This window comes from Coffea arabica, chromosome 4c, assembly GCF_036785885.1.
Source record: "Coffea arabica cultivar ET-39 chromosome 4c, Coffea Arabica ET-39 HiFi, whole genome shotgun sequence".
Lineage (NCBI taxonomy): Eukaryota > Viridiplantae > Streptophyta > Magnoliopsida > Gentianales > Rubiaceae > Coffea > Coffea arabica.
The window spans coordinates 4,069,649-4,096,001 of NC_092316.1; the positions used below are offsets into that span (position 1 = coordinate 4,069,649).

The 26,353-nt window shown below is 38.4% G+C and overlaps 6 protein-coding genes across 6 annotated transcripts; 2 read left to right on the forward strand and 4 right to left on the reverse strand.

Moving 5' to 3' along the window:
• Nucleotides 1-2,091: 2,091 nt before the first annotated feature.
• On the forward strand, nucleotides 2,092-4,712 carry LOC113740459 (putative receptor-like protein kinase At1g80870). Its single transcript, XM_027268088.2, has one exon. The coding sequence runs from the start codon at nucleotides 2,324-2,326 to the stop codon at nucleotides 4,508-4,510; it is 2,187 nt and encodes a 728-aa protein (XP_027123889.1). The 5' UTR covers nucleotides 2,092-2,323; the 3' UTR covers nucleotides 4,511-4,712.
• Nucleotides 4,713-8,024: 3,312 nt separating this feature from the next.
• Nucleotides 8,025-8,690, reverse strand: LOC113738842 (early nodulin-like protein 19). The gene is made up of 2 exons (XM_027266120.2): nucleotides 8,495-8,690; nucleotides 8,025-8,365 (listed from the first exon to the last, which is right to left on the reverse strand). The coding sequence occupies exons 1-2, from the start codon at nucleotides 8,688-8,690 to the stop codon at nucleotides 8,025-8,027; spliced, it is 537 nt and encodes a 178-aa protein (XP_027121921.1).
• Nucleotides 8,691-9,664: 974 nt separating this feature from the next.
• On the reverse strand, nucleotides 9,665-13,392 carry LOC113738783 (pentatricopeptide repeat-containing protein At1g80880, mitochondrial-like). Its single transcript, XM_027266050.2, has 2 exons — nucleotides 12,564-13,392; nucleotides 9,665-11,946 (listed from the first exon to the last, which is right to left on the reverse strand). The coding sequence occupies exons 1-2, from the start codon at nucleotides 13,175-13,177 to the stop codon at nucleotides 10,866-10,868; spliced, it is 1,695 nt and encodes a 564-aa protein (XP_027121851.1). The 5' UTR covers nucleotides 13,178-13,392; the 3' UTR covers nucleotides 9,665-10,865.
• A 163-nt stretch (nucleotides 13,393-13,555) lies between these two features.
• LOC113740334 (uncharacterized) lies at nucleotides 13,556-15,708 on the forward strand. The gene is made up of 2 exons (XM_027267934.2): nucleotides 13,556-13,934; nucleotides 15,299-15,708. Exons 1-2 carry the CDS (start codon nucleotides 13,763-13,765, stop codon nucleotides 15,394-15,396), a joined length of 270 nt encoding a protein of 89 aa, XP_027123735.1. The 5' UTR covers nucleotides 13,556-13,762; the 3' UTR covers nucleotides 15,397-15,708.
• A 309-nt stretch (nucleotides 15,709-16,017) lies between these two features.
• LOC113740332 (magnesium transporter MRS2-1) lies at nucleotides 16,018-20,304 on the reverse strand. Its single transcript, XM_027267933.2, has 6 exons — nucleotides 19,984-20,304; nucleotides 17,881-18,474; nucleotides 17,583-17,711; nucleotides 17,151-17,486; nucleotides 17,008-17,055; nucleotides 16,018-16,362 (listed from the first exon to the last, which is right to left on the reverse strand). The coding sequence occupies exons 2-6, from the start codon at nucleotides 18,463-18,465 to the stop codon at nucleotides 16,132-16,134; spliced, it is 1,329 nt and encodes a 442-aa protein (XP_027123734.1). The 5' UTR covers nucleotides 18,466-18,474; nucleotides 19,984-20,304; the 3' UTR covers nucleotides 16,018-16,131.
• A 2,477-nt stretch (nucleotides 20,305-22,781) lies between these two features.
• LOC113740034 (chaperone protein dnaJ 8, chloroplastic-like) lies at nucleotides 22,782-24,991 on the reverse strand. The gene is made up of 3 exons (XM_027267523.2): nucleotides 24,202-24,991; nucleotides 23,777-23,845; nucleotides 22,782-23,191 (listed from the first exon to the last, which is right to left on the reverse strand). Exons 1-3 carry the CDS (start codon nucleotides 24,412-24,414, stop codon nucleotides 23,012-23,014), a joined length of 462 nt encoding a protein of 153 aa, XP_027123324.1. The 5' UTR covers nucleotides 24,415-24,991; the 3' UTR covers nucleotides 22,782-23,011.
• Nucleotides 24,992-26,353: the final 1,362 nt, after the last annotated feature.

Consider the following 26,353-nt stretch of genomic DNA (forward strand, 5'->3'; position numbering starts at 1 on the left):
CTGTTCAAATTTATAAACTAGTAAATTTGATACAAATTGACAGTGTATACATTTTATTATTATCATTAAATTCATGATATATGTGTAAAAATAAAATTTAAAATTTAAATTTTACGTAATTATTACTTATCAAATGCTAACAGTTTATACACAGTTAGCGTTAGCGCAGAAAAGATTAATCCATATATAAAACAAACAAAAAAAAAACACTCTATCTAAGTCTAGGGCTTACACCGGGGGGGGGGGGGGGGGGTTTAACTTGCTAATTGTGAAGGGTTTTAATTTTCAAGAAATGAGTTGCATCATAAGAACATCATTCTCAATACCAATTTTAACCGTCAAAAGCACTTCAGCAGCATTGATACCGTACTACTTGATATGGGGTATGGTCCTTCAAGCCATGTGAGATTTGGGAACATTAGTAGGATGTAGATTGATCTGGTTAAAAGCACTACAATGTACTGCAGTCAAATTCACACGCATGCAATCATGAAGGGGAGCACTACTAATATGTTCCTTTTCAGTCATATTATCTCCCGCAATTCAATTCAAATGTTTGGAGAGGAACACAATTACAAACTTTTTTTAGATTCTGTTTTATTAAATTTTATAAAAAAAAAAGATTGTTACTTATATAACCCCCACCACGCAAAACCCAAAAAAGAAAAAGAAAAAGAAAAAGTCGTGGTACTTTTTATCATGATTTTTGCTGATAGCTATGGACCAATATTACACTTTTATGTTGAGATTTGAGAATTAGAAATTAGGAGGAATAGAATAGGTAACCTACAATTATTATGCAAAATGCAACTCTGTATTTTAGGCAACATTTTTTTTTTTTTTTTGGAAAGGATAATGGCAGCAATAAACATGATTTCGTAAGGGAAATGTTACTGGCACTCTTTTTTACCATAAAAAGGTAAATTTAAGCAAATTTGGGATAGTGAGCTAATGGAAAGTGGAAAACTCCGTGGTGGCATTAATTAATTAATTGCGTAAAGACCCAAACGCTGCCGATCCGATCCACATTGCAATTGCAAAAGGCCAACATCTTTGCCTAAGCTTGCGGATTAGCACACGACTTTTTGTTGCCAAATAAAAGTGAAGAATTTATTAGTTAAAAAAACGAGTGCATAATCTGCTGTCGTTCAATTTACAAGTACCTCAAAAGTCAAAAAAAAAAAAATGATGAAACAAAGCATATCCTTTTCTTTCTTTCTTTCTTTGATTTTTTTTTTTTTGCCTTTCCTTTTTGAAGCATGCCTAAATGTAGCTTTAGCTGAAAAATGTAGAAGGCTTTTCTTAAAATAAAAAAAAATAAAAAAAATCTCAGCCACAAAGCCTCTTGTAATGTCGTGTTAAACAGGAAACAAGCCTAGGCCGAGTCTGAATAGAGCAGCAGTTTTATGCTCTATGATTTGCTTGTAAAAACTCAGCATAGTGGGACCAAAATTTCAAGGTTCCTGATACTAATACCTCAAGACAGTCTTGAGTCTTGACTCTCAGTCCGCGGTTCTACGCCCGGAGGAAGGGGGTATTTGGCCAAGGCCAAAACAGAAGCATGGCACTTGGCAGTGCCAGTACCGTGTTTGGACTTTGGAAACCAAACAAGTTATATGACAGAAAAATATTTTTATTAACAAGTTTTATTATTATCATTTTTATTTTTTCCAAGGGAAATTACCTTTGTATGATACGAGTACTTTATGACACGAAAAAGGCTACCGTAGATTGAGAAAAAAAAAAAAGTTTTTCTTCTCTCTAAATAATCCCAATTCAAAAACACTACACCTAATTGTGTGTGTCTCTTCTGTCTATGAAAAAAAAGAAAAAAAAAACACTACACCTAAGAAAAGAAAAAAAAAATGCAAAAATACATGCAGTTTTTCCCTCCAATTTTCTTCCCCAATCCATCACCTGCAGAAACCTTCTCTTTGGTCAAAAACCCAAAAGCCGATTGGGTCCCCCACCCCACAATTCCCTCTGCTTTCATTAATCTCCTCCTTGGCCTCCTAACTTACACTAAAACGACTAAACAGCCCCAGAAATACGTACGACTTTATTGTAGTGTGAAATGTCTCGTCTCGTTACAAAACTGATACTAGTCTCATTCTTTTACAGAGTCCATACATCATAATCTGATCAATACCTCTTGATTACCCAACTGTAAAGCCAACCCATAACATAAACAAATACTCCCTTCTTCCCCGGACAACTCCCCCCTGCCCTGCCCTGCCCTGCCTGCTGCCATTCCCCACCCCAGACCCCGAACAATACGTCCTCAAAGACCCCATGAACTAGAAGAGTGAAGCTGAGTCGAAAAATGCCTTCAAGACAGCCATTTTCAGCAACCTCCAGGCCTAAAGCAAGCATAGTCTTTCTAACTGTAACCATCTGTTCTTCTCTGATTATCCTCTTTGCAGTTGTTTATTTTCTTTATTATTTATGGTACTCGTTAGTCCACCGTTCAAGAACAAGCCCATTTGATTCCACCACCCCCCTTGTCAAGCTTCAAAGATTCACCTTCAAAGAGCTTAAGTCAGCCACCAATGGGTTCAGTGAATCCAATTCCATTGGTAAAGGAGGGTCTGGCACAGTCTACAGGGGAATTCTCAAAGATGGAAAGTTGGTCGCTGTCAAACTTCTTGATTCGGCTTCTTTGCAGAGTGAAAGGGAGTTCCAGAATGAGCTGCAGGTTCTTGGTGGGTTGAGATCATCTTTTATTGTCAATCTTTTGGGATATTGCGTAGAGAAGAGTAGGAGGCTTGTGGTTTATGAATACATGCCTAACCGTAGCTTACAAGAGAGCTTGTTTTCTGAGTCTAATTTGAGTTTGAATTGGGGTAGAAGGTTTGATATCATTCTTGATATTGCTAAAGCATTGTCCTTTCTGCATCTTGAATGTGATCCACCTGTGATTCATGGGGATGTGAAGCCTAGTAACGTGCTGCTTGACTCAGAGTACAGGGCTAAACTTTCAGATTTCGGCTTGTCCAGATTGAAGCTTGAGGCTGAATTCGGGGTTGATATGTTTAGTCAGGAGCTGGGGAAGAGTCAGGAGTTGTGGAAAAGTCAGGAACTTTCTGGGAATTTAGGTACTGGGGGAGGAGGAACCGGAACCGGAACTGGAACTGGAACTGGAACTGGGACTCCTGTAATTGGGACTCCAGTAGATAGTCATGATGAGGTTGATTTTGCTTTGGCTTTGCAGGCTTCCTCTTCCACGAAAAATACTACAGCATTCCACAGTTTGAAAAGTTTAAGCTGGGGTTCTTTGAACTTTAATGGTAATTTTTTCATTGATGACGATACTAAGAGTCGCAATGCTAAGGGGAAGGAGGTTTCAGTTGTTGAAAATGGTGGTGGAGAAGATTCGAACAAGTTTCTGAATCCTGATAATGAGCTCAGTGGCGTTGAACTTGGTAAAGAGTTGAATCTGAATGCCGCTTTGGTTGGGGATGAACATGGTACCAGGACCAAACAATGGGGGAAAGATTGGTGGTGGAGACAGGATGGAAGTGGTGAATTATGTAGTAAAGATTATGTGATGGAGTGGATTGGGAGCCAGATCTGTCCATCCCCAACGCCAGATTGGGATGATGAAAAGAAGTCCTCTCCTCAAGACAATGACTTGGTGGATAATTCAATGCAGCTAAATAAGGTGGAAGATAAATTCGAAAACCAATTACAAGAATCCAGATTGGATTGTCCTAATAATGGGGTTGAGATGGAGGGTTCTAATCGGTGGAGGAGAACGCGTAATAAGAAGCACAGGAAGATGCAAGAATGGTGGAAAGAAGAGCATCTTGATGAACTTAGCAGAAAGAATACTAAGGTAAATGAACCGGACGTTAGGATGAAGAAGCGCTTTAAAATGCCACACTTCAGTTTGGGTAAACGTTTTTACTTAAAGAGGAGAAGTGTAAGGCGACAGAGCCAAGATTTAGACAATCAGGATGGGGAATTTAGCTTTAGAAAGGGTTGGAAGAAGAAGAATGCACGTTCTGTAAACAGCGATATGTGGAGCGGAGATCTCTTTAGTGGACAATTGAGCAGCACAACTAGCATGAGAGGCACTCTTTGCTATGTGGCACCTGAATATGGTGGTTGTGGATATCTAATGGAGAAGGCTGATATTTACAGCTTGGGCGTTCTGATCCTTGTGATTGTCTCTGGTAGAAGGCCATTACATGTGCTATCTTCACCTATGAAGCTTGAAAAGGCAAACCTGATAAGCTGGTGTAGGCATTTAGCTCATGCTGGAAATGTATTAGAAATAATAGATGAGAAACTAAAGGATGATTACAGCAAGGAGCAAGCAAGCTTGTGTATTCACTTGGCACTTGCTTGCTTGCAAAAAGTTCCCGAGCTACGGCCAGATGTTGGGGACATTCTTAAGATCTTGAAAGGGGAAATGGAACTCCCACCACTCCCATTCGAGTTTTCTCCCTCTCCACCTTCAAAATTATTCAGCAGGTCAAGAAGGAGACAGAAGAGCAATCCTGAATAGGTTTTTAGTTTGTTAACATAAAGGAGAGGAAGGTTCTGATGATCATGTTCTTCCAGAAAGGCTAGTTTATTTTGATGCAAGATTGTAGATGCTGATTGCCAAGTTTTATTCTATTGTATGTAAATAGATGAACGAAAGCTTTTCTGAATTGAATTCACTTGCAGCGGCCCTTGATGCTGCTGCTGCTCTTTTTTTGTCCTTAGATTCATGTTTTACTAAACAATAATATCAAATCGCACTGTTGACATCTGAACCAAACAATGCAGCACTGAGCTTGTATCCCTCATACGTCAAAGACGAACATTTGTTATGATTGTCAACCCATCTCGTCCCTTCCCCCTTTTTTTCACGCCATGGTCCGTTGGCATGAAAAGTGAAAGAACAAAGGGTGGGGACTGGAGAGTAAAACAAATAATGCCTAACTTCTCCTTGTGGAAATCGACTTGGCCTGCTTTTACTGGAGAAGGGGATGGAGTGGGTGAAGCACCAGCAGAGAATTGAAATCAAAAAGTTTTTAACTAAGAGGAAAAAAGTATGCACTAGAGCGTTAAACAGCTGCCAGTATCAGTAGGTATTAGCAGTTTTGGCTCCTCCCTCTCCTCTTCCTTGGACCAACCTTCCTTGTTCATTTGGTGAGCAAGAATTTGCACTTTCCTCGCTTCTTCTGATGATGGGAGAAAAATATACAAAATTTCTACAAACTTTCCATTAACTTTTTCCCCCTCTGTATATTCGAATCCAAGGACCCTGTTTTTAGCAGCTCGTGTTCATACTTCATAGGATACTATTACTACTAGTGTCATGGCACCACCCACTTTGCGCTGCCTGCTATACTTGACTGCAGTTGGTCCACTTCATGAATGCCATCACACGCTCTGGCAGTTTTTGTTGTTTACTGTTTAACTTCCTAAAGCCCTAACAGACGCTATATGCCAATGGAAAGCAGATTGCTTCAATATTAGCCTTGGGAGGAAAAGGAATAAGTTTTCCTGAACTTCAAAAGAGTGGTCAAATTCAATACCACACGAGTCACCATCACGGTCTGCACCAACCACCAGTGCCCTTTAAACACACACAACACAACCAACAATTGATATATATACACACACACACACACACACACACACACACACACACACAACCAGCATATATATATATATGCTCGTAGCTGCATGGCAAAAATTTCACGAGTCCGTTTGCATAGAAAATTACTAGTATATTTCTTTCAACTTGTTTTTTGAATAGAATAATACCGTTGTTATTTATGTGATGCGATATACGTGAAATAAGAAAATCATCGAAAAAATATAATTAATAAACTTGTATATAACGCAAGCAAAAAAAAAAAAAATTGCTAATAAGGATCAATCCCGACAACCTCACTCACCTTGGAGATGGAAATCTACTTTGAGAGTTGATTTCTGTGTCTATTTTTTTTTTTTTCCAGGATAAGGAAGTATGCGATTCTCTCTCTCTCTCTTTTTTTTTTTTTTTTTTGGTTAAATCATTGCGCTACAATATTATTTGTCTACTGGAGGCATGTATAAACACTTCATGGCTAGTTTGGGAGATAAGATTTGAGCAGAAAAGAAAAAAAAAAAAGGGAAGAAAAAGATAGATGTTTCCAATGTTTGGGAGATTTAGTGAGATAGAAAAGAAAAGAAATCAGCTGATTTGGAAGAAGAAAAACAGCAGCTACGGTTAAAAAATTTTTCCATCCCAAAGAAAGCCGCGGAGAGCTTGCAAAAAATTTTGATATTACTCATTCCATCCTTAAAAATTATGCAGAGACAAATCCAGAAATTAATTGCGGAAAATCTCTTCAACAACTCTTTGTGTGATACGAATATTTTTCTTTCCAAGATATCATTGATCTCTTTTATCCAATGCCTTTGAAAATTCGAACCGCCACTTCTCTCAGCTATGGAATGCAATGCCATGTGTCATTTTTGCCCCTCTTCCTTTCAAGTAAAGAATGTTGGCGTATAAACTTGGTAAAACAATTCCATTCTAGATTCTAAAACAATCCCTTTTGTTTTTTCTTTGTCAAGACAATATAATCTTCTGGATTAGACAACAAATTTGGGGATCAATCAACAAGACATCACTTAGATGATCAGTTGGCAGCAACAAGCCAACAGGTACATTAAGTTTTGTCCTGTTCGTATCATCGATATTTCATTTGGCTCTTATCCTTTAGCCTTTTTTTTCCCCCTCTTTTGGCCATTATTGTCATTTCATTTCTCTCCATGTGATATGATGCCACCACCAAAGTTGCTGGGGTGGGAGGTCAGGAATCAAATCTTGCCTCTCATTATTGGCCACAAAAATGTGGCAAGCCATTTTAAGTGGCTTCCAAACGAATGTGCAGTGCACTCGTTTGGACTGGTAGGTGGTTCCATCTCCTCCAATTTTTTCTTGATTTCTTCGGGTCTCTTCTTCAAAATATAGAATAAATGTAGGTCTAAAAAAAAAAAAAAGAAAGAAAGATACGGTACCTCAAAACATGCGTCATAATAAAGAAGTAATACTACAAAATTAGAACAAAGCCTCAGGTCGAGGCCCATCATTCAAGTAGGAATGTAGGTTGTTGGGCTTTGTTCGTCAGTAGTTCTGTAAATGGATTCACCCCATCTTTTTAGCGCACTTAATCTGTGCAATTCAGTTGAATTGTCGTATCAAAAATGAACAAAGCCTCTTGCGTTTTCAGTTACTATAGGAGAACTGGTAATAGGGCAGCCCACGCATTAGCCCAGCTAGCTAAGTTCTTGGATTTCCCAAATTTCTGGTCAACCACTCCTCATTGTATATCAACACAACAATTATGTTGGCTGATTTGATTCATGAACGAAAAGCTTGTTTAGTTTTGCTCTCTCTATTTAAGGGGGGAAAAAAAAGAAAAAGAAGAAAAATTAGACAATTGGGTTCACAAGAGGTTTTTGGGCTTGTGAATGAGAAAGGCATCTCCTTCAGCCCGTTCGTTAATTGTAAAACTCAAAAGTCATCCATCGGTACAATATATAAAATCAGAGGTGGCAATGCAAACCCAGTCACATTTTTCTAGTATAATAACTATTGATAGCCACCTTAACTGCTGTAATTACCAAATTACCGCACCTTATAAATCAAAGTTCTTTCATTAATTTGTCTAAAATTGTATTTATGTGAAAAACAAAATTCATTTTAATTGTTTTTAAATTGCATATATATTAGGCGTGCCCTTATTCGGACGAGAAAAAATTATGGAAGAGGACAATTCAACAAAAACTTTACGACCACAACATGAACAAGATGAATATGAATTAAAGACCCACCAATCTCCCACTAAAAAATAGGAGAAAATAATTTCTCCAAATTCTTCAACACTTGGATTGGATGGATCCCACACACAAGCACAAATCAAAGGCAATGGATTTTTTCGCACACCCACAAAAGCAATTTTTTTTTTTCCAAAAAAAAAAAAAAAAAAAAAAAAGGGGAATGCAGCCTAACTAGAAGAAGTCCGGATCCACAATCAAAGCCCAATCCATATAAACGGAAAAAGACCCATCAAGACCAGCATGGAGTAAATCCCACGCGCCGCTGCGGCTGCGGCTGCGGCTGATTTAGTGGACGCATGAGAGGCCGCAATGGCAGGCTTGGGCGGAGAAGGAAGAGGGTGGACGATGACAGAAACCTTCATCCCGTTGAAGCAGCCACCAGTCCCACAGATGAAGTAGTACCTTTTAGCTTTGTTAAGGGGGATAAAGTCCTTTCCGCTGCTCCAGTTGCCCACTGCCCCTTCGATCGTACAGTTATCGTAGCCTGTCTCGTTCACTTCAAAAACGTTGTACTGTGTCTTCTGATACCTAAATGCTGTCCCATATATTGTATATAACCAAAATTAATCCAAAAGAAAACATAACATTATTGCTGTTTACAAATACAACGTGGATCGTATGAGAAAGAATGTACGCGGTGGTGGAAAGTAGTATATGTACGTACAAATGAGGTCTCCAACGTAGAAAGTTTGGTTGTTGGACCAGAGGGTGTAGTTGATGCCAGGATTCCAGCCTTGGTTGGCACCCACAATGTGGTCGGTGGCGGAGACTCTGGTGGTCAGTAGGAGGAGGAGGAGGAGGAGGAGGGGGGTGGTGGTGGTGATAAGGTGGAGCAGGGTTGAAGCTGCTGAGTTGGGCATGATTGGGGTTGATGGTGGTTGGTTGGTTTGGTCGAATTTGTTTTGGGAGGTGATGACTGTAGTACTTGCAGCTCTTTTGACTGTGCTTGACTACTGCAGGTCCACTACTGACCACTGGCTAGTGGCTACCCTTTTTCTTTTTCAAGACTGCTAAGCTACTAATTTGGGTTTGGCAGGAAGAAGCCAGCTTGTCATATAAAGTGCGGTGCCCCCGCAAATTTGAGCCAGTTAAGGAAACAAACAACGGTTATCTAACGGATCCAAGAAAATCCCGAACGGATAGTAAATACTAATAAATAGAATGCTGGAGACTGCAGGGTACCCTTTCCTTTCTTTTATTTATCAGCATCATTTTTATTATTATTATTATTTTTTTGTTCTTAGCAAGTCTAATGAAGTTGAGGTCATATATATATATATATCACCAGATCAGTTAAAGTAGAGGGTGTAAAAAAAGAACATTTTAGCGCTGGTTATGCTTATACATGGTAGTAACTGAAGATGTAAGTTTTTTTTTTTTTTTTTTTTCAGAGACGATAAATCTATTCCATCCCACAGTAAGGAGGAGGGGGCGAATCTAAGGAAATTCAGGAATAATTCGGAAGAAACTAAACCACCATCAATCCAAACGGGTGCACAGCACGCCCCGCTCACTTAGGTGGTTTGGGCTGGTGGTTAACTGAAGATGTATAAGTTAGAATCGAAAAATCTCGCAACAATTTGTTTTGGAGAAATTGTTATGTCAGATTTTTTTTTTTTTTTTTTTTATCAATCATTTAACCAGCCCGAGATTTGAAGGATGGCTTTGTAGATATTTAAGACTAGTACATACAAGTTGTGAAATGGCTGGACTTGGCTGCACCGTACCAGGCCAGAAATTGTGATGTGGACCTTCCGGTATTCTAAGTCTCAAGTTAATTAATTAATATGGCTGTGACTGTATTCATGTAATGTAGCAGACGAGCCAGAGGACCTTCTCGATGAGATGGGACCAATATATTTTCTCGGTGGAAGCACCCACTTGAACACTCACTAGTGAAATGTTGGAGCACAAACATCAAATTCGGGGATATGGACCCCAATGGTACGAGCGAGCAAAGCCTTAAAAGTCACGCTTGAATCTCATGCGCGCTTCATTTCCTTCGGTTTAGTTTATTGATTCTCGCTAATCGCTCTTCCCCAATCCCAATTATCCACAGGCAACATTCTGGACTTAGCGTGGAACGTTACGTTAAAGAATCGCCCTGCGAATTCCACCATACTCAAGATCTTGATTTGGCGCGAAACGCTGAGTCGGTTCCAGTGATTGCTATCAAGAGCTTGCCAAACAATGGGGATCTACAATTACATGGAGTAATCAGTGAACCAGGCCCTCATAAAGTCTTGATCCCGCAAATAAACACACAGTTTCCTCCCCTCTCTCTCTCTATGCGCGTGTTTGTGTGTGTGCTTATTCTATTGAATCCAAATTCTCCCGGCTTAACCATTTAACGAACTAAAATCACATGGCCTGTTTAGAATATTACCACATAAATCCCTGCAAAACACTAGACCCTACATCTGATGATTTCGAGTGAAAATGGCAGAACATTCCAACCTCTGAATTGCTGATAAAATGGTGGCTTATATAGTTAAAGTTGCAAACTTGCAATCACCAATGAGCGACGTCTTTTGCATTCAAGATGCCAATGTTCTCAAAGTGACTTTTATGAGTATATCCTTGCCATCTTACACTTCTTCTTTTTGAGTATACCAGTCATCAGGGGACTAGACCTCAGAGGCTTACAAGTTATAACTGAGCTTCAAGTTGAAGCTCCGCTCTTTCCTGAATTTCATTCATAGTCCATCACTCCATGATACTGAATAGCACAAGGCACACCAGAGACTCCAAAGAATGCAAAATGCAACAGCTCACCTGGGCACAGATTGACTCGCAATGCTGCCCATGGAACCAGCCCAAGCACAGCTCCTCCATAAATATAGGAAGAGGAGAAAAATATATAACAATCTTCCTAGTTTAGCCAATCTCCAAAATCAATAATATGCTTTCAGCAGACCACCCAATGCAGACATCAAATATAAATTTTCCATGCTAAAATCCATGCGCTGACCCAACGAGTCATTGATCGCCAAAATATATGCATTTACCAAAGCCACAAGAAGAGCAAAGGAATCTCAACCTCGAGTTATTTTATTCTTGCTTGAAGTTTTAGTACCTCTTCTATTTTGCATAGCAATATTTCTCCCATGAAATGAGGATTTGCCTTCCTCAATGTGTTTTATGGTTCTCCTACGGTCTCCTTCAAGATGCCTGTCCTTCCTTGGTTCTTTGAAAAGTTTCTCAAGCTTCGGATCCCTAGCAAATCCTCTAGATCTCCTCTCATTGTAAAATTCTCTAGCCTTGACCAACAATCCACATTTAGCTAACCCTTCAACCAGAACTCTGTAATGTGCTAAGTCAGGCAATATCTCATAGTGCCTCATTTCCAACCATACCTTCAGAGCACTTTCAGGTTGCTTCAATTCAAAAAATTTTCCCAGAATTTGGAGAAAGGTATTCCCGTTTGGACCAAGACCGGCTTTTCTCATATGATTAAGAACTTCAAAAGCTCCTTCTAAACTTGCACCAGTAAGAAATGCATGGTATGTATCAATAGTTGGACTGACATTGTCCTCTATCATCATAGCCAGTACCATTCTTGCCTCCTCTAGTTTCATATCTCCACAAAGAGGGATTATGATGTTGTTGTATGTGGTAGAATCAGGATATAGACCTGCTTCTTTCATTTTATTGAGAATGGTAAGAGATTCCTTCAAGCAGTCCTCAGAAGCCAGAACATATGCTAAAGAATTATACACCTCAATGCCAGGTTGAAAACCCCTTTTCTTCATCTCGTCACACAGTCTGAGCGAGTCAAATAGATTTCTAACTTTCGCAAAACAGGAAATCAAGTGCGTATAGGACATCCCATTAGGCAAAATACAGCATTTTGACATTTCTCTCCACACTCTCTTGGCTTCAACTATATCAACTGCTATATTGCACCATCCATTGAGAATTATGTTAAAGCCCTCAGTCACCAGAGGGAAGAACTTTTTGTTGAGAAACATGAATTCTTCAGCCTCCTCGATGTTTCCATGCTTGCAGAGAATGTTAAGAAATGTGAAGAATGCATCCTGATCAGGCAACAAGCAGAACTTCTCCATAGTTTCAAATGTTTTCACAGCCTTGTCAAATTGATTTGTTGCTGCATACCTGGTGAATTGTAATACAAGAACAACACCAAAATAAAAAAGTTAAAATCAATTATACTGATACTGTAAAAGACTCTAAAAGAAGTCGTTTTGACTGTTAGATACAGGCAGCTTTGGCCTTCAGTGACTGGATTACTATTGTACAACAGATGGATTTTGATTCTCAATAAACTCTAGAAGGAACATGTCTACTAAATCTTTTGAACAAAACAAGTGCGACAGAAACAGAGCGACAAAATCCGTCAGTAAAATCTGTAATCACACATGCAAAAAGGAATGCACTGCGCCACTGGCAATCGGCATGAACATGCTAGTAGCTAAACAAGATATATGTTGGGAGTTTCTTCTGCAATGAATTTCTTCTACAGGGAGCGGTGGGAGGACGATGGAACCGGTTTTCACATTTAGGGACATCAGACTTGTACTCCAAATTAATATTGCAAATGTAATTTATATGCTACCAAATTCAACATTAGCTGAAAGATGTCATTTGAAGTTTGACAGGTAGTGAGTGAATTACATCTCCTAGTTGGAATACCTGCTCTTTCTTACGGACGATCTACATTAATCAAGGAGATACAACCTGCATAATGACAGCGATCAAGACTCTGCATTTACCTATCAATCATGATGAGCAATGCTTCTTTAGTATCCACTGAATTTTTATGAAGGTCATGAATCAAGGACCAAGCAGTACCAAACTTTGTATGGTTCCCCAGAACCCATATCATCAAACACCGAACCATTTCATCCACACAATCCCATCTCTCACCCCATTTATATAACAAGAATGCCAACTTCCATTCTTTCCTTAAAGCAAACATAGAGGAAAAAATCAAATATTTATTGGGTTTAACACCTCCCTTATCAAGAAAATCCAATGCTTCATCTCCAGAATCAAAATTCTTAGCTTTTTGGATTAACTCAGTCAATTCACTGAGACCCACTTGAGCATTTTCACGGGTTTCTTTTACACACTCACGGAAGTTGATGACATCATAGATGTGTCGTTGGTCAGAACTACGGGATGCCGAGGAATGGAGGCTCTGTAGACTGGAGTGACCAGGGTTGATAAGCGTTTGCTGAAATGCCCCAATGGAATGATGCGACGGAGAAGTATCTGTACAGCAAGATGAAAGTTTTTGATGAGCTAGTGGGTTCAGGAGTTGAGCCAAGAAGAGTGAGGGATTTGCTCTATGGAGTCTTCTAACATGGATAAGTAGTCCTATCATTTTCAGAACTGAAGCATGTTTTAGGACGAGAGATCTAAAGGCAATTTTTAGGAGAGCACACAAAATGATACAACCTACATTTCCTCTTTTTGCCTGCAAAATAGATGCAGATTATTGCATATTGAGTCTTTCACCAACCAAATTTAGACACAAATACATATTTTCTTTTTGGCAAAGCAGAAAAAAAAAAATTTTTTTGCCCAAAATATATTTTTTTTATGAAGGGAGAAAAAAATAAATCGGCCAAAAAAATTTTCTGCTTTTCTTTTATGAAGGAAGAAAATAATAAAGCAGTTGGAAAGTGTGAGATCAATGCCTTGGCGACAAAAATAATCTCCAAAAAGTGTCACGTGGCTAGATCAAACAAGGTAATAGTATCCCCCGGAGCCAACACGTGCCGCCACCACTAAGCCCAGATTGCCTCTAGAGTCTAGAGTCAAGGCTATTCACTACACTATTTCTTTCCTTCGTCGTAGGGTTTAAGGATTTAAGCTCAAAATCAAGAAACCATAGAGTAATAAAATTGGGGGGAGGGTTTAAGGCTTTTCAGATAAGAAGAAGAGAAAGAAAGAGACCGAGCTAAAGATGGCTAGTGAAACTAACAAAACAAGTGGAAGCAAGAAGATTGGAGGCGGCAATGGTGGTTTCAGGGCTAAATTGGATCATTACCTGTATAGTGGGGAAAAGAAGCATGTCATCGCAGGAATAGCCATAATTGGCGTCCTCTTTGGGGTTCCATGGTACCTCATGAACAAAGGTATCATCTTTTCACATTTTTCCCATTTGTTTCAATACAATTTCTCTCTGATCCTTTTAAATTTGAGGATTTTACTTGGTGCAAGTTGTGGTTGGTTTTGGAAAGATTACGTTTTTATTATCCAATTGTAAAGATTTTCGCGTCCCCAACTCCTTTTTGTGAATTTATTTGGTTACTAGAGAGGACTGTTGTTGTCGTCGTCTTTTCCTTCCCTTTCTTGTTTGTGGTCTCCCCTGTTTTGGAGACAATTCAAGTGATTAAGATGGTTTTGAAAGTCGGGCATTTGTTTTTTGATTTAGTATGTGTCAATTATTAGTTTACGGGAAATAAATTGTTTTTGGGTGGAAATGTAGAAATCCTTAGCTTTGGGAAGGTGAGATTTTGCCTGAAAGATCAGGCATTATTTTACTTAATTCAAGGACAGAACATGTTCTTATGATCAGTGGCCTGGGAGAATGTTCTTATGGTTCAGTTGAATAATATGGCATGAGAAAGCCAGTATAGCAGTCATTGGATTCCGAAGTATGACAAGCGAAAAAAGCTTGAACTTTCTCGGACTTCAGCAAGTTTTAACCAAATGGAAAACGTATCCATTCTTGTTGCTACAGCAACCTCAACCCTCGTGCAGAAGTTCTTTTCCAGAGTGGTTACCCATGCTACAAAGCAGACAACAATGTGATTGTAGTAGTAACTTCTGCTTCTCCCAGTCGAAGTTTTGATTAAATTGTATGGATTTCCCACAAGCTCTTTTCCAAGTTTATCAGATTTCTCTCTGGGAGACATGCATACAGAATGCCTCCTCAAGGGTCTTATCATGTGGCAATCTATGTCTTTGAATGTACTAAAATGCAGTGAATCTTGCGTGAAAGCTTTGTGGATTAAAATTGAGTTGATCCTGAACCATTGAGTAATTGTGTAGCTGTTCCAAACATTGTTTTTCAGGTTGATTGCACCAGCGCCATAAGACTTTTCTTTTATTAGATTGTGTATCAGGTTGCTCTATCCTCTCCCTATTTGCCCATGCATAGAAAGAAAAAATAAATCTGCATCTTGTCACTTGTCTTCCTTTATCAGATATGCTAGGATAGTTCTTGTTGGAATTCTATGTCTGTGCGTTTCTTTGTGTGATCCAGATGTAATGGAGCTGATAGTCCACTGGTCTAACAAGATTGTAATGAACATGATAGATTTCAAACATGTAATTGTGGATCTCTGTCTCATTTATCGTCAGTAAATGTTGAGAAACTGGCACGAAAGCTGTATCTCACGCTCTGCATTGGTTGCTTTCTTTCACTTACTGATCAAGCATGGAAAACTGAATTTTCTATTGATACCTGATCTTAACAAAATTTTTCCACTTTCAGGCTCAAAACATCAATCTCATCAGGACTATATGGAAAGAGCTGATAAAGCACGAAGTGAGAGACTTTCAAAAGGTTCATCAGCAGCTTCAACATCTTAGTGTGGGGAAAAGCTAGCTCGATGATTGTCTCTCATTATGGTTCATTGGACTTGCTGTTTCCTTTATACCACCCTGGTCCGTTCTATTTTTTGTGCTCAACAGAGAGTAATGGAAGCTTCATTAGGATGACAATATCTTTTTCAGATGTTATAATGTTTGCTGCACCGTTGTTTATATGTGAATTCTTAAGGCGTAGGTTCCCTTTTACATTTGATTTGACCATCATGTTCAAGAAGAGCATTTCTATTTCAAGAAATTGGAAAGCAGGAAACTTCTGCATTAACAATGAAAATCAGACGGTTGGGGAGTCAATTGATGTGCCTTATTGTCATCAGAAATACGGCCAGGATGCTGTTGGTTTAGAATATCACCATCTCATACTCTGCATCCGGCAAAAGGATGGATTGAAGTTTGAATGTATCCCGAAAACCGAAATTTGTTATGGTTAGAAATTCGCAGACGTGCATATTTTCTGCATACCCGATCTATGTTTCTTCTTTTGGGAGCATTCCAGTGCTTTTCGTTATCACCATGGCGTTGGTGGGCGTTACGCGGTTCAAAGTATATTGGTCGAAAAGTTAGAAAAGGGAAAGTATGAAACAGAGCAGGGAGCAGGGCCTGTAAAAGAATTGAGGCAGCTTGCTCTTTTGCCATATTTCTTGGCATAGATTAGAAAAACTGTTACAAAAATTTGATGCTAAAGGTTTGCATGACTAGCAATGCTCCTAAATTTCCTTACAGCGGCATCAGCCTTTTGTATTTGAAAAACCACAAAAATGAACAGAATATGATAATTCCACAGACTGCTGTAATTATGAGGACCCACTTGAACGCATTTGGATTATCGAACAATGGTACTGAAAAATTCATGCCAAATATTCCAGCTACCACACCAAATATGGCAACGACAAATGTTGCTGTTGTAAGTAACAACTCAAATTGTATAAGCTGGTTTCGGACATTATCCTGCAGAAAGAAATAAAAATAGTTGTCACAACTGGCCATGCTTATTTAAGAGCTAACGTCCAGAAACAATAACGAGTCATGTGAATTCACAATAAACACTTTATAACGCAGGACGTGTGATTGACGAAAAATCCTTGCAATTGTTTACATTGATAGACACTTCGATGTCCTACGTACGTGATGCAAGTAAACAAAAAATTCAAACTGGGTAAAGCAATTATGACTAAACCTCGGAAACTATATATGTTTGACTTGCTGTGCAACGATTAGCTTACAGTCAGATATCTCAAGCGTATCCAAAGAAAATAATCGATAAGTCAACTATAAGCATACAGTCAGATATATCAAAAGTATACAAACAAAACCATCTACATAATTTTAACAAAGATGACCTGTGGACCTGTGGTGTGTTCCAAGAATATATAATCAATATTGACTAAAATGTTCAACTTCAACTTTAAAAACTTAATAAATTAATGTTGACAGACCCTTTGAGCAGTGTGTCCACAGTTTTACCGTATGAGTAATATTAGAGATCATAGAAGAGGTATAGGTTCCATATCAATCCAAGATACATGCATATCAGTGTGCAACCTGTAGCTAAAAGACTGCTCTCACAACTTAGCCAGAGAAAGGAATGCATACCAGCTGAATGTTGATGAAATCTTCTGTGTCATCAATGTACTCCTTCAGCTGAAATCAGACAGAGAAAGTTATTCATCAACCTTTTGCCTTAAACCAACAGACAATAAAAAGCCAGCATAGGTACTTTTGACAACAGAATATACCGATGTCAACTTGTTCAAGGTGCTGTCAATAACAACAAAATAAGCTTCCAACAACATTTCGAGCTCTTCTATACTCTCATTTGCACTTTCTGAACTCCTGACACTCTCATGTCTGCTCCTTGCAATACTTAAAGTTTTCTCCAGCTTTCTGGAATCAGGAGGTGACACAACAGGCGAGACTGGAGCAGAAATAGATTGTACACCATCACTTGACCGATATCCAAGAAGAGATTGATCACCATAAAAGGATGATTCCATTCGTCTTTTCTTCTCAGTAAGGTACATTTCAGCCATATCTCCATCATCGTCCATTAGCTGCTCTATCTCATCCCTAACCTAGATGAACGGTGGTATAAAAGAAAGACAGAGAAAACATCAGAAATGGGAAGAATGGGTTTCAATAAGATAGCAAAAATATAATAAGCACAATACCTTCTGAACTCTCCGGGTCAAAGCAACAAGTCGGCTTTTTAATCGACGAACACGCTCCAAGTTTAAGGTACTAATCTTTGATGTAAGCTCATCCAGCAGTGGGTATGCTTCAATCTCCAATTCTGCTGCCTGAATATAATAATCGATTTTCCAACAGCTAATTATAACCATATACTGCTAAAGAAGGCATGGATAAAATTTCCTAGCACTCTTCATTAAGAGCTCAATCAATTCACGTTTCCAGCAAAGTCTTACTATTATGCAGTTTAACTATTTGGTCATGGTTTCTCTTACGCACCTGAGAATCCAAAAATGTGCAAGCAGCCTCCAGAGCAACTTCAAGAGCCCGAAACTCGAAGGGCAAATAATCTGGTGAAGTATTTCCAAACATATTGTCAAAGCTCCTTCCCCTCCTGCTCGAATCACTACCTTCTGTCTGCCAAACATCACTGACTCCAGCAGCATGCAGCCGCCGTTGCAGCTCCACCACATACTGCACTACATAGTTATCTAGAGAGTTCAAAAGCAGCACCTCATCTGCTGTTATAATACATCGAATCTGCTCCAGGTTTACAACTATTGCCTTCTCTCTTCCAAGAATTGTGGATGGGTAAACAAATAATGGATCTAACAGGCGCAAATCACGGGCAGGAAGATCACAACGACGCATCATACTGAATTTGTCAACCTCAATAACTTGCGAATTCCCAGAGGAATCGACGCGAATCCATGAACGAAGGCCTTGGCCACGCTTTTTGAGGCCTAGAACGTCAACACCTGGAAATGGTGGACGGCCAGATGCAGAGGGCCTATACGATACATCTCGAAGATTGGCAGCTGATGCAGGTTTTGGGGGTAGAAGGCGTTCTTTAAGATCAGCCATTTTCTAATTCTGAGATGTGAGAGAAGAAACAGAAATCAAACCATTACTTTGCATAATGAATGCAAAAACGAACAGAAGAATGTCACAGCGTACAAAATGCCAAATATTTCATGATTTCAAGTAAAACTCATCCATTCACTATCTACCCCATGCATCATGTAAGAATTAGGGAACACTGGATCTATTTGGCATTGCATGATGCTCCAGTGGAAGCATTATTACTGAAAAACTTCATCACATAACTAAGTACTTTCACTAAAAGTAAAATGATGTATGGTTGAGCTGGAATGATGAAATTCCTTCAGGAAAAAAGAAAAAAAAGTCATGACATCATATCTCTTGTTCAGCTTATGAGGAAAATATACATTTTATTCCAAAGTAAGGACAAAATGCTCGACTGCAGATATCAATCACCTTTGAATTGTCCTAACTCCAGCTAAAAATTTTGCATAGTTGTCATTCATCCAACGCTGACAGTGAACATCTACTTTGAGTTTCAAAGAGAAGGTTCGAAAACATATTTATTCTGACTCAGACGGAGAAATACACTGGAGTATCGATGTGTATCATGCGCCCCAATTTACATATTGTAATGTGCATCTATTACCAAAAACAAGTCATTTATGGATATTATTAGGAGGGCCGTGCAGATCGAGTCTAGTCTCCCTTTCGCTTCACAAGGATCAAGATCAAATAAACACGTATTCTCTTTCTGTAAAGTGAAGATATACTTATAAACTCTCAGTAACGAATGATCGGGTGAGGTACAAATTCTTTAGTTCGGATTTTTATGGTAAAAAAAAAAAAATAGGATTCCTGATTATTTAGACCTTAATAACAAAACCCTATACTTTTCATTACAAAACCAATAAACCGGAAAAGGATGGATTATTTTGTGAAAGAATTTTTGGACCTATTAAAAGTGAAATTTTTGAACACACTGTCAGTCAGTGTAGGAAATATTAATCCCTTTACTTTTCCAATGCCTAAACGCAAAGATGATCAAAGGGCGTAGAATAGCAAACTAAAATTTGAATCTCCCCTATCTGAACTAATTCATTCAGCAGAGCTACATTTTCAACATGACACCAGCAACAAGGCATCAACGAAAATAACATTCCCTTCACTGTTTAAAGGAAATGCCAAATCACATTCCCAGAATCCCAGAAATCAAAAGAAAAAACCGATAACCGAAATAGATGCTATTTTCCAATTGTCAATCATACTCTTTCCAACAAAACAGCTTCAACCCCCATAGCCCTTCACTTTTTCTTTCCACAATTCAATTATACGTAATAATATGGACAGTTCAAAATGAAAACAACACAGACAAATAGATTCAATCACAACATCCATCTCAAATGGGGACAAGTAAATTAGAAAAACAGTGTATTATTGTCAGAAATGCGATCAAATCCAAAAATTCCTCCCAAATCCGCGAAAGAGAAATTCGAACAAACTCTGCCAACTTAGCTCAATCAATTGAATTCACAGAAAGCTACGAACTCTGCAACATACCTCCAGAAGAGGAAGAAGCTAGGGTTTGGGCCAAAATGCCGCCGTAGCTTGCTCCACCGTAATATTACGTAAGACAATTATAAAATTCCTTACACTGTTGCATCGGCAACTCGAGAAACAAAAGAACCAAAAAAAAAAAAATTCCCACCGGGACTCGTGGGCTTATATTATCTGAATCATCATTGTCGTCAGGAAAGGTACAAGAATCTTGATTGCCCACCTCGGAGAGAAAGGAAGGAACTTCTCAGTGAAACGACCTCGTAACTTGGCCCCTTTGATTGACGTCAGCCTTTCATAAAGCCGGAGCCACAACTTACCGAAGCAATCATAAGCTTGTTGTTGTTACTATTATACTCCCCTCCGTAATACTTTGATAATTTTGTTTCTTTTTTCACACCGTTTAAAAAAAAGTAGTTCACTTTATTGGAAAAGTAAATTTAGATTGCTATTTTTCTAAAATACCCTCATATTAAATATGGTATAACTTTATCGAAACTTGAATTGATGGAAAAAAAAAAAAGAATCAACTCTCATTAAATAGGATAGGTTTATAGTAACAACTACTTACATTGAATAAGGGTATTTTAGAAAAAATAAAATATAACTACATTCTTCAATTGGGAAGCGGACTATAATTTGGGACAGATGAAAAAGGAATACAAGACTATTAAAGTGGAACGGAGGGAGTAGTAGTTTTTCTTTTTGGAGACTATTGTAGTAATTAATGTATAACAATGGATTTTTTTTCCCCATTTTCTTCGTAGTGAAGTGTTTTGGTGTCCGCTGTTTTCTACCGCTTTTTATCCTAAATTCATTTCGTAATTGATATATGATCATTTTTTAAAAGAAAAACGGTTAGATCCCTTTGGTAGTTAAACAAATGATTTGGTCCATATTCATTAAACAAAAATTCCTACTTGTAGGCTTTAGCTTTTGATTTTCATTGAATCTGGTGGTTTAGATTTCATTTTTCCTTCCTTTTCCACTTGTTGATTATTGTATTACGACAACAGGACGAATTATTATATCCTTAACCTTCCGTCGGGACTAACTCCACGCAAACTCAAGAGTTGGTTTTTAATCAATTCTTTATCTCTAAGTGAATAAACGAGGGGTCACACATGCCAAGTCACAATGGTTGATGATAAAACTCACGGGGCTCACGATCTTCCTCAAAGTATTTTGATTGGTTAAAAAATATCAATTTCTAACCTTGTCAGGTAATTAATCTGGATCAAGATAAAACTTCTCGTCGCCAACAAATAATAGCCACATTTATCGACTTAGCTCCTCCTTAGATCATCTTCTTACTATTACTACCATTTATGGTTTTTTTCCTCCTCCTTCAGTCCTTCTCTTCATCTTTTCCTTTTTTCCTTTTTCTTTTTGATTCATGGATAACGAATCAAACTTTTCAATCCAAATTACCCAGTAACTACTCCTTACTACATCACCTTCAAATGGCAAGGAGTAGACAATTCAGAGTTCAATCTGCCCAAAAGGGCAAGAACCCTGCAGAAAACAACACGACTTCAACCGTCTACGAGTTCATTGACCTCGAAAGCGTTCACCGGCAACCACGACTTCTCCCAATCGGGGGCGTACCCCGGGCCAAGGGGCTTGTTGGTTGCTGGAGCATCACATTATTGATCACTGACGTTCTTGAAATCACGTACCTATTCTCCAAAAAAAAAAAAATCACGTACCTCACAGATTACCTGCCTCTCCGATTGTGACGTCCCCACTATTGATTATTGAGATGGCCGCCCCACCAATCATATGAGAGCTGATTTGCAATTCTCCATCCTGGAATCCTCTTCTCCTTCATGATGTTACAGTAACTGCATATTACAAGTTAATGACTTTCGTGATCCATTTTCTTTTCCAAGTTACATTTTAAACGGGAACGGGAGAACAGTGAAAAGAGAGCAAGAACAGGGCAATCTTGTGATCCTAATGGTCGAATCTTCTTGATACTTCAATCTGTTATTTTTGAATGAACAATTTAAATCAGTGTCTTCTGATTAACCACTCCTTTTATCTTTAACTTCAAGATTGATGGGCTCAATTTCATTACTAGCATCTGCTTCAAGATTAAAGCAGCTTTTAGATTCAGCAGCATCACTCCCAAGTCCCATTCTGTCAATCCCATCGCTTCGAGCTAGTATTACTGGGCAAACCAATTTCCTGTTTTGAAAAAAAAGAAAATTTCCTTGATTACTCCCCTGCACCTGCAGGCCCCTGATTGCCCTTTGATGTTCCATCTATATTAAGCTTCCGGATGTTAGGCTCAGGAGGAATTAATTCAGTACTAAGCTTGGAGTTTAGCGATGAAATCATAGGAAGGAGTAATTAGAAACCAAGTTCCTGGCATTTGAAAGTGGTGAGGGGTGAGCTCAGGGACGCGGGGCTGGAGCCATTGTCAGAACAATCGCTCCGGAAGGTGTAACATCATTTGTACATGATATAACATCATCTGTATAAGGTGTAACAATAATACAACAGCGAATAACATTAGAACAACATTTTTATGGATCCCACACGACGTGAAAATCGAGTTACAAGACGTGATCTGAGCCACACAAATTTTTGAGGCCTCATCCAGGCCACGGTTGCCTCTGGCGACCGTCCAGGCCCCTCGTCGTGAGCTCAGTGCTTTGACAGGCCCAATATAGATTTTTTCCTATGATTCCATAATGCCCCAGAGGCAGAAGGAAACAAATGTACTCAGGGCCAAGGAACCAAGTTGGGACAGATAGCATAAGAACAGTACAGAAGCGAAAGTGAAATCTTTAAGCTTTGAGCAAATTTTCAGTTCATTGATAGATGAGCACATGCAGTGCATTGAATTCACATCAAGAAAAGGCTCCGACATGATACAACTAATTAGAAGTACCCCCAGAATATTTACATAAATCCGACAATTTGTACATCAACCTCAACCATCTTCATCTGTTTCTTAGGTTGAAGATGTGGGTTTTTTTTTTACGGCCCTGTACTGTTTAAACAACCAAGCAATAAGATTTGATTAAATGTATGGATTGATATGGGATGTGTAGTCGCGAATCCCCGCTCCTTCCCATCCCATCCATTCTTCCCACATGTCCCAATCAGGATCATTCATCCCCCTGAATGAATCATCTATACCGTCATCATAAGCCTCCATTTGCGATTGGGTTGATTCCCCTCTCAGATTACTCATCACAATCTGCAAACAAACCATTGAAAGGAAAAGGCTCAATAATATATAGTACAGGAACCGATGACTATGATATACTGTAATAACCAATTTTTATCCAAAATTCTTGAATTGCTTCTTTCGGATAAGATCAGCAACTTGAGCAACCTACACCTGATGTGGCTTTTATCCTAATTTTTTACATGGCTGGAACAGATGCAACGTCTTGGGACAGGTTGAGGAACATTGCGTGATGCAATTGGCATCACTTTGATTGACAATGAAAAGGACTTGTTCTCCATTATTTATTGTCAAGTATAATAATTTTTTGGAAAGTTGTCGCGCATAATAATTGAATGAATACGATTGGGAATAGCTACAATGCTTGGCATATCCTTTTCAGTTTTAACATGACATTATTATATTCCAACTCAAGGTCAACCATACATCCGAGGCTCCCACTTAGACCATAAAGTAATCAAGCCCAAAAAAGAGTACTATAGGCTGATGTCTGAGATATCACTTCATTATCATATACAGTATATGTTATTTGCAACCTCAAGATCAACTGAACCTAATTTATTAACGAGAACAGAGATCATCACGGTGACTTACATCATAAGCTTCATTAATTTCGTGAAATTGCACGCCACAGTTGCTCCCTTTGCAGACATCAGGATGATACTGAAATTGGATCACGGATAGATAAATACATCAATAAACCAGCATTAGTTATGATATAACCTTAGCGCCAATTTTTTTTTTTTAAATGCAATTTGAAACATTAACAGGCAACAATTGGCAACCAGAAAAATCAAACTCGAAGGATCAGAAATAAGAAACTCTCCTTCACATTATTACATGGCCCGGATTGAATACAGAACCAGAGAAGTTAAGAACTTTCCAAATGAGCAATCAATTTAAAGAAAAGATTTTTATCCCAAAGCTGGCGTCTAGAAAATGGAAATGTTTGTAAAGATCACATTTTTAGTGACAACAACACAAATAAAATGGAAAATTGGAGGTTAAAAATAAAATACCTGAAGAGCGAGCTGTCTGAAAGCCTTCCTGACCTCAGATTCAGAAGCACTAGGGTGAATCCTCAGGGTCTTATATGGATCTGCGATAGAAGAAGAAACGCACGATACCCTGAACTTGGTATTGTCCTTGCCATTGTTCTTTCCCTTCTTTGCTGAGTTCTTCATCTGAATCCAAGAAGACGATGAAGAGGCAGAGCCTACAAAAGTCGCCATTCTTTCTGAAAAAGTCAAAAGCTACTCTTGGATCAATAAAAATTGGATCCTGTATTCTTTTTTTCCAATAGAAATGAGCAAACCCGGATGCGATTTAGCAAAACCAGCTTCAAAGATATATATAGATTATGGGTGTAAGATCATCTATCGAAGGGTCTGAAAGGAACAGGTAAATGAATATGGAAACGGGTTAGACAAGGCAAGTTTTGGTGAATGTGAAAGCTATGTGAATATTTTAAAAGGGCAAAATTCAAAGAACAAGTCAATTGCCAATGAAGAATAGTATGGGGAGGGTACTTTTCTTTGAATGCAATAATGGGTTGAAATGGATAGGATATGATGAATCTGTTCAACTGGGGAAGAAGAAAATGCGTATATATAAAGATCAAGAAGAGAGCGGAAAGGGCAAAAAGGGGATGATCTATGTGTCAAGCTGACGTAGGAAATGAAGTCCTTATCCATGGTGGTGAATTTTGGAGGCGAAGTGTCACCTGGCAATTTTTTATTTCTCTAGGAGCCAAGTCCTTTTGAGGTGCGGACAATAGAAAGGGAGAGATTTGGAGAGTTATCCGACCCTTGGGAGCTGGGTTGGTGACTCTGTCCAAGCCTTTTCTCGCAGAGAATCTTTTAAGATTTTCAAAGGATATGCCTCGTCTTTCCTGTTATTCACTTGAGGCCTAGTTTTAAGTTATACTATTCCAAATTGTCCCTCAAACTATGAATTTCAACATGCTACTCCTTATCTATATTTAGATTAGGTTGTTACATGAATTTATCTTGAAAACCACTTAAATAGATGAGTTAGAAAACTTATGTCCTAAGTAATTTCCACTAGGATTTACATTATTGTATATGAATTCTATCATTTTGTTGTGCACTTATATAAAAAGAAGTACTTTGAATCTTTTTTCTCTCTATAACAGGATTTCAATTACTTGGTCACAAAAGTGTACGATCGTTTCAATAGCAAACTTAGATGTAGCTACATTCCCTTACTTTCTTTTACCACATTTTTTTGAAAAATTGGATCAGTTAACTCATAATTATTACAAGTGAATTCTATCCAAAATAATAGGAGAAAATTAAAAAAAAATTAATCTTCACAGACAAGCCTTTTATCTCTTATTTACGTCTCCCAACCATATCATATTATTTACCTCTATGGTTAGATTTAACTATTTCTTCTCGTGAGGGATTACTACTACATAGAGCGAGATTTTTGTATTCTTTTTCTACATATTTGATGTGATTGGATGTTTTGTGATGCCGCCAAATATCCTGAAAAGTTATTATGCATGTAAAAATATCATATTATCATTAAAAAATAATAAAGATGTAAAATGCTACCATTTTTTCGCTAATTTTCCAAGTGTTTTTGCTGAATTTTTAACGTATTACATAAGAATTGCTCGTTAGTGTTTCATTGTTGTACATAAAAATTTTTCACCGTAATGAATTCAATCCAATGAAAGAACGAAAAAGAAAAAGCCATCAATTAGGGTAGCCATCAATTATTTGAAATGATCGAGACGAAGAGCAGCAATAACAAAACAATTGGGGTTAAAGGTAGAAAACGTAAAATCAGAGGGCGAAATCAAAATCGGGTGAAACAAAAGTGCTGATGTGGAAGAATTTGGTGACGTGTGTTTTTGTCATCCAGTAAAACAAACAGTAGTAGTGTCTATCCTAATCCAATAAATGAATTAATTACCAAAAAAAAAAAAAAAGGCAAAGGAGCTGGAGGTCGAGGCAAATATCCAGCGGCTTCTCATCCGCTGCCGGCGGGCGCGGTCTGGGTTTGACGTCATCAAGCTAATTTTCTGTAACTGTCATTTGAAGATGGTGGATAAGGATTCTCTGGTACTCTGAACACGTGTCTATCATGCACCGCTGCATCAGCCCTTGATGGTCTGGGATCCACATTCCACACTTGAAGCCC